The following is a 7,811-nucleotide window of genomic DNA, read 5'->3' as shown; positions in this document are numbered from 1 at the left end:
TTTCTCTTCTCACATTTTAAATTCCTTCTCTTATGTTTTAAATTCACTAATAAAGAGCGAGCCCATGAAACCCTAGGTCCTCAGCTGGGACCCCAATAAAAGCAGAACCCCAGGCCTGGGCCCTCTGTCTACCCGCAGCCTCACTGAGCGACCCCAGGTGTGCCACGTAATTTCCAGGACCTGTAAGTAACAAACCTTTTTTTTTTTCAAAGTTTCCTGATGATTATTGCTGAGGGCTTCTTGCAACCACAATAAGAACCACAAGGGCTGGTTCAGCCATAACATTGGTTATCAACAAGCTGAGATGGGCACAAAACAATATAATTTATTTCAACCGTCTAGGAAGGAACCTAGGGGTAAGGTTTGGAACTTTCCAGGGAATCAGGAAGTCTGGATGAAGTCTGAATCACAGAATTCTAGAGTTTAAGAGAGACCATCCACCTGGTTTATTTGATACTTACCAGCCTGCCCTGGAGTAAGAGCTAAGAGAAATCAGCTTATATTAATATTCATCGACATTAGAAATAGGGCCCAAGGAGGGATATCCAGGGACCCTACCAGTAGCTGATGGCAGGTGCAACCCTGGAGGGAACCGAGCAGCAGGGCCAGAGGAAAAGAATTCACCCCCATTGCGGCAATGCACCTTCTCATTCTTAGCCTTTTATTTTTAACCAAAAAAGAAACTATAATACCTGTGTAGTTAAAAATTCATTTTTTAAATCACGTGTACATAAAATAGTAAGTGTTTGCTCAGGTCGATGTTACCAGGCAGTCATGCCAAACCCATCTTAAGGAAAAGGTAATATTTATAATTGAGATTTCACTAAGAAAAATGGGAAATACTTACTATTGAAGGATTGTAATATATCTTTTATTGACATATTAGAAATATCTAAATAGTTCCATTACATGGATTTTGATACATCCTTGAGCACATTGTCAGCTCAAGACTAGGACAGAACACTGTAGAGAACCAGTTCAAGCAACACATGATACATCTGAAGTACCAACACACACAAAGGAGGAAGGTCAGACAAAACCTGCATTTACTTGATGAAATTCTAAGAGACTCGACAATGGACTTAAGCAAACAAACAAAGGCTTTAGAATGTCTAGAAATTGAACCCAAATTCCAGATTTGAAACTTTAGACTCACATTCTATAATATATTTTGATAAACATTCCAGAGAGTCTTAAGTAGATGGGTTATTGAAACTAGTTTGTGGCTATCTTCTGTAGTGACCCTAGGCTCCTCCAAATCTCGGATCTAGGAAGCGTGATTCAATCTAAATATGCTTTTAAAAAGCATTTCTCTGAAGCATTTCTCTGAGGGCAATTTTCTCAGAAAATTGCCCATGTATGCATTAACCGTAATTAAGTATTGCAGTGGTTGTACTAGTTTGGAACAGTCTAATTCAACTAATGCATCATCAGATAGTGATGAAACAAGGTACTATCCTGATGACCATCTACAGAAAGGCCAATGGAAAGGTCACAACTGATGGATGCACGCAGCAAGTGGCATGAGCATACCTGCTGTTACCCATCTGTTTGATGGATGGACAGGCTATTCCAAATGGGCAACTCATCATGTTTAGTGTTTCACCTAAACTAATTGCTATGAATGTACCACATTCACTACTTGGGATAAATTAGGCTTTCAAATCTTAGCTAAAGGTTTAGAAAAATTCTCTTATGCAGTGTCTTGCTACTGCCACAGTTAGATACTATAAATACTGGCAGAGGTTAGTTTTAACTGACACTAACGACCATTGGAAAAGTACTTAAAATGTGTAGTGTGTCTGTGTTCCTTTAATGAGCTGCTGAGAACAGTGGTTGTCTGGTTCTCTCTTTAATACATCAGAATTGTTGCTTTGCCTGTAATCATGTCCACTTGGTGAGAACTATTACCATCTAAATGGTCCTGAAAGGCATATGGGTTGTGACACTCAACCAAGGTCATGAGCCCTAGATTTTCACCAGCTTATGTATTATTCTTCTCATTTTCTCCCCTTCCTGCCAAGTACAAGAGGCCATTAGCACTCAGGTCAAGAATCCTGAAGGGCCACGTTGTATATGAGTCATCTTACTAACTTACAGTTTGAATTGCCTTTAAGTTAGTGGGACAGCCTAGCCAGCCAGCCAGACCTACACCTTCATGCAGTTTGGTTGCTCTTGACATATTTCTACCATGTACACAATCATTCTCCTAGAGCAGTGGTGATCAGCTAAGGTGACGTCACCTCCAGGAGATGTCTGGCCATGTCTGAAAGCGTTTTTGGTTGTCACAATTTAGGATGAGGATGCTGATATCTAATGGGTAGAGACCAGGAATGCTGCTAAACAACTTACAATGTACAGGACAGTCTCCCACAGGAAAGAATTATCCAGCCCGAAAGATCCATAGTGCAGAGGCTGAGCATGTGCCTGCCCTAAAGGAATTACTAAAAAACAAACACTCGGTGTATTTATAACCATCATTAGCACTTTTGATTGGGATATACAGATACATTTCTAGCAAATGTCATTATAGAAATGGTCTGATATGCAGAGCTTCTGTGGCAGAATCTCTTTTACTCTACAAATGAGTTTGAGGCTCAGTATTTCCAGAACCCCTGAGACTCTCAAGGGGCCCTTTGAATATTTCAGCTAGACTTTGCTTCACTTTGTGTAGGGTATTAGGTATTATTTGAGATTTTGAGGCTTCAGAGGTCTAAAGGAGTATTAAAATCAGCTGCCTCTTTTCCAATTACTTCTACCTGTGCCAGGCACAGTTACAGGCACTTTCATACATTATCTCATTTAATTCTCACCACAAACTTGTCAGGTGAAGCATTACTAACCCCATTTTACAGATGAGGGAGTGGAGGCTTAGAGAAGTTAAGCCACTTCCTCAAGGTCACGCAGCTGGTAAATGATGAAATAGAGATACAAACCCAAATCTTAGTCTTTCCTCTTTCCTCTATGTGATGCTATCCCCAAGGACTACTGAATTTTTTTAACCATAGAGCAAACATATCTAAGCAGCATGAAAGAAAACAATAAATGGGAAAATAACAAGAAATATCTTCATCTAGAATGTGACTACATTACACCAAACGTGCTAAATGTCTGCTTCCATTCTTGGGTTCGTACAAAGTGGCTTGAAAAGGTTGTACAGGTTATTTCTACAAATCTCCCATCACGTAGATAATTCAGGCAAAGAAGAAACCAGATGTTCTTGAATTTCCCAGAAAAGTGAAGGGGAAGTGACAGTTTGCATCCCTTAAAATTTTCAGGCTACAAGTGGTCCCCACTGCCTCTGGCCTGAGAACCATCTACTCTACCTTGTAATATGTGCATCTCCCATCACCATGTATCATTCTAGTTTGGGGAGATCTTACCAAGTTTTTTTTTTTTTAAAGAATAATCAGGAAATGCTTCTTATGGGTCTATTCTATGAGTTGTATAATATAAAACTCCAAATTAGCTAATAGCCCCTGACTGTTTTTCACAAGATTTCAACACAGAACCTGTGTCAGGGCAGGAGGCCAAGGCCAGTTTCATTTCTGGGCAAGATTCATCTCTGAGGCACCAGCTACTGTGACACAACAGAATTTGGGGGACACTTAGATCTAATATTTGGGAACTCAAAACACACCCGAATTAGTACGTGGATAAAGCCTGTTACCGGAGTTCTGAAAGATCCCAACTATGCTACACTAGCCAGTGCCCCATGACATGGTAAGAGGCAGGACCCAAATACCAGAACCTCTCTGATGGGAGAATTCTACTTCTGTTCCTCCAGATGTAACACAGATACCCATATTTAACAGCCCAAAGATTGGTTTTGAACTTTTGCACATTCAAAAAAGCCTCGTTTTCTTTGTAGGCACTTGATAGCTTTATTACACATGACATCCTCCAAATACCATCTTGTGATTTAAATTGTTTGTCTGATAGAAAATAATGGGTGTCAGCAGCTTAGATCATTGTACCTGCTGTGTGACTTTCAAACTCCAAGGTTTTCTTCTTTTGGAGATTTTTTTTTTGGCAATTTCATGTCCAAAACCCAATTATACTGGGCTCTTTTCAAGTAGGCCTATAAAAACCCAGATGTTCTTTCAGAAGGGAAGCAGCACCGTTTCCATCTCTTCTGAAGCAGCCACACACCAACATTAAGGAGTGATCAAGATGCAGAGACTCTGCATGACCATGTTGGTCTAGATTATGGTACTTTTCATAAACTACATAGATTAAAAAAAAAAAAAACCTCACTGAAAAAGCTTCTAGGTCATGATTTCTTCAAAGTCAGACAGCTGCTTCATCTGTTCAACTTGCATAGAATGCCTCCTGAGGAGCTTCTTTCTACTTCTCAAGTCAACTCTCTTTGGTGAACTTGGAGCAACAGGTACCATGGATTTTAAGCCACTAGCAAGTGGAGAGGAAGGTTTGCTGCTCGATCTAATATCCGGGATAGGTGGGTTCAGATTTACATTTAAAGGTGGAAAGGAGCCAGGTCTGGTCTGGGAAATTCGGTCTAGTAGCAGAGTTCCAGAACCCCATCTTTCTAGAAGATGGGGTGGCCTGTGGCACACTGAGCTGGGACATGTGCAGGGCACAGCATCCAGGGCCTCCCTGGAGCCCTGGAAAAGAGACAAGTGGGAGTTGTTGAGCTTCTTCCGATCTAAGGGTCCTTTGCCTGATTCAAGGGAAATGGAGTTGGGCGGATCGGCCCCTGGCTGTAAATCTAAATCATAGAGGTCATTTTCCAGCCGTTTGAGGGACACTGCATCTTTGAGAGCAGAGGGGCCTGATGGGCCAATGCCACCCTTCTCTTGGTCAATAGGGAGAGTTCCTCTTCTGGCCAGACGTGAGTGGGGAGGCTGACTTTTCTCGTAGGCTGCCTTCCACGAGGCCAGTTCCGAAGAGGCTGGAATCTTCAGAACCTGCTCCGTGACCGTGAGGAAGAGGCGGGGGTCTTTGCCATCAATACTGTTGGTTCTGGAAAGAGGGCCTCTTTTGGGGAAGGACATGTCACTGATGCTCTTGATGACCTCGCTGTCTGCACCTGCACCATGGGTCTCATCCTGGCGCATAGAGGCAGCCAACACAGAGGGCGCGGTCAGGCCCCAGGGCTCAGATTGGAGCCTCTTCAGTTGAGGCAAACGGGCCCTTTTGAGGTTCCTGACTTTCCTAGTGAGTGACCCCGGTTCATTAGGAGCCTTGGAGGTGTTGCAACCACCTGGATGCCCTGATTGGAGGCTAAAGAAGTCATCTTCCTTCTCACTGGGTGGAGAGCCCACGCCTGGAACCTTCAGTTCAATATCCGAGGGAGATGCACACAGTGGAGGTGACTGTCTATCTTCCTCTTTGGGTGAAGGAGGGACATGAAGATACTGTTTGGTGGTTTTGGTGCCTGAAGATGATTTATGCGTTGTTATAATAATCACCTCCTTGCCTTTGGCTTTGCAGGCATCCAGGAGATGTTTCAATGCATCCTGGTCATCTGCATTTATTGCATAAACCAGAGCTGAAGCCCCTGTGCGATCCTCGAGGCTGGGATCTGCTCCATTCTCCAGTAGCAAGGAGACCACTTCTCCCCCAGCTCTTCTGATGCAAGCATGGATGAGGGCGGTCTTGCCAGACTTATCCTGAATATTGGGGTCTGCCCTGTTATCCAGCAGATACTTCACCATCTTGGACTTGCTGATGCTTTGCTGGTCCACATGTTTGGTGATACATGCCACCATGAGAGCCGTTTCACCTTTGTTGTTGCTTTCGTTGATATAAGCACCCCCTTCCAGGAGGATTCTGGTCAGCCTGAGCCTCCCCAGCCACACGGCCTTTAAAAGTGAGTTTCCATCAGTCCTTAATTCGGTGTCATCATCCATCATACTGGCTACAGCTTAGAGTCTCTGAGCCACAGTGGCGATCAGACCTAGCAAGGGAAGAAGAGAGAAAAGGGTCATGTATTCTATAGAGCTGATCTGAGCAGCAAGGCTGTTACAGAGTCTGGATACAGTCGTGTCCCAGTTTGATCCCAAGTTATGCCACCTTGCTTGGTTATTTAACTTCTCTGGGTTTATTTCTTCATCTGTAACATGGCAGGGGTGACTGTAGTGATAGTGGCAAACTACCTGACTTTGTGAAGATTAAATGAGACAGTGTATATAAAACACGTAAACACACGTAAGGCGGTTGGCATGACACCTGGGAGAAAGCAAGCAATAAAACGTGCAAGCTCTTACTGCGTTGACTGCATGAGACTTATCACAAATGCAGTTCTGTGATAACAGAAACTTTGTTTTCTGTCTGTCGGCATCATTAAAGTCTAAGTTTCCGTAAGGAAAGGTCTGAGTCTATCTTGTTCACTGTTGTAGCCTCAGCATTTAGCAATGAGTCACACTTAATAGGTTACCTCATAAATAATGGTTTAATGCAGTGTAGTTCTAGGTGTGTATCAAAAAGACCAGTAGGAAATACACCAAAATGGTGATAGGATTATGAAGAGTTTTCCTTTTTGCTGTACTTCCTAAACGAAACATGTATCACTATTGTCGTAGGGGGGAAATATTGTAAAACAAAAGCAGTCCAGCTGTCCATTTCCAGGTTGTCGTCCCCACTATTCAAGCAGATGTCAGAGTTCTCATCCTCCTCATTCAGACTCTCAGAATAGCTCAGATAATGCAATGCTACATCCTCCTCTCTGGTTGAACAGATCTGAGGCAGAGGATGGACAAGGGGATTGCCTTTTTGCTCACGAATGTTAGGAAATAAAGCTCGTTCCAGAGCTCCCTCCGCTGAGGTCTGTCAAACCTGAGTTTTCTGCTTTGGTTCTCCTCATGTCAATTACCTAATTCCTGGACTCAGAGCCTCCAAAATGGGTGTTGGTCACGAGGTCTCCCATGGATGAGGAGAAATGGTCTCCCAGAATTGATGCCCTGCCAGCCCCGGGTTCCTCACTGGCCATGCTCTGCCAGCACGGCCCCTCCATATGGGCTTTTTGTCCCTCAGGTTCCGCTGAGCAGGTGTCACAATCCTTCTCTGATGCAGTCATCCTTCCTCTTACCCCACTACCCTGAGCAGTTATTGATCAATTTCTATTCCTCTATTAAATAGGAAGTCAACAGCTTTTCTTGGCTAAAGTTGAGAGATGGGTATATTGCCTTTTAAAACTTTTAATCCATGAATAGATACTTTGTTTTTTTTTTAAAAAAAAAGCCCAAATCACACTTAAGTATATAAAGAAGAAGAGTACCCTTTACACACCCCCAGCCCACCTTGCAGCCACTCATCTCTTCAGAATTAACTGTGGTTAACAGTCTAGGTTGTATCTTTCTGCTTCAGATCATTTTCTGCTTCTTCCAAATGCATTATTCTAATAATGCCATCTCAGTCTGATCTTGTTGCAGTTGTGTTTGTGTGTTCCTATAAGATTTTCTGTAAAATCCCTACCATCCAAAGACACTGTATATTATTAAATGTGTTCACAAGAAGTTCGTTTCTGTCTCTTCAACTCTGTGCTTCTTTCTTCAATCTCCTACTGAGTCCTTTTTCCTCTCTCCCTCTCTCTCTCCACCTGCCTGTGCCCCCCAAATGTGGCCATTCTTTCTCTTCTGTTTCTGTCATTTTAACTCTTCTGCAGTCATATGATCATTTTATTACAGTTCTATGTGTCTATAAGCTTGTTGGTCCCCAAACTCTGGACATCTAAAGCAGAATTTCCAAGGGCTAAATAAAGAAAAGGCAATGTGCAGTGAAAACATGCTGTTTTCCATTCCATCCAAGGGGCCCTTCATCTCCTGGCCACACCTCTTCAGCATCTGCCC

At 43.0% G+C, this 7,811-nt stretch overlaps 1 protein-coding gene across 1 annotated transcript; it reads right to left on the bottom strand.

Annotated features, from left to right (window-relative positions):
• Positions 1-4,268: 4,268 nt before the first annotated feature.
• On the bottom strand, positions 4,269-5,876 carry ANKRD34C (ankyrin repeat domain 34C; the record flags this gene model as incomplete). Its single annotated transcript, XM_079701369.1, has 1 exon — positions 4,269-5,876. One exon carries the CDS (start codon positions 5,874-5,876, stop codon positions 4,269-4,271), a length of 1,608 nt encoding a protein of 535 aa, XP_079557495.1.
• Between the last annotated feature and the right edge of the window lie 1,935 nt (positions 5,877-7,811).

Source organism: Hyperoodon ampullatus (assembly GCF_949752795.1).
Source record: "Hyperoodon ampullatus genome assembly, chromosome: 3".
Taxonomy (NCBI): Eukaryota; Metazoa; Chordata; class Mammalia; order Artiodactyla; family Ziphiidae; genus Hyperoodon; species Hyperoodon ampullatus.
The sequence above is the reverse complement of the archived record's forward strand: the minus strand, read 5'-3'. Positions and strand labels throughout refer to the sequence as shown.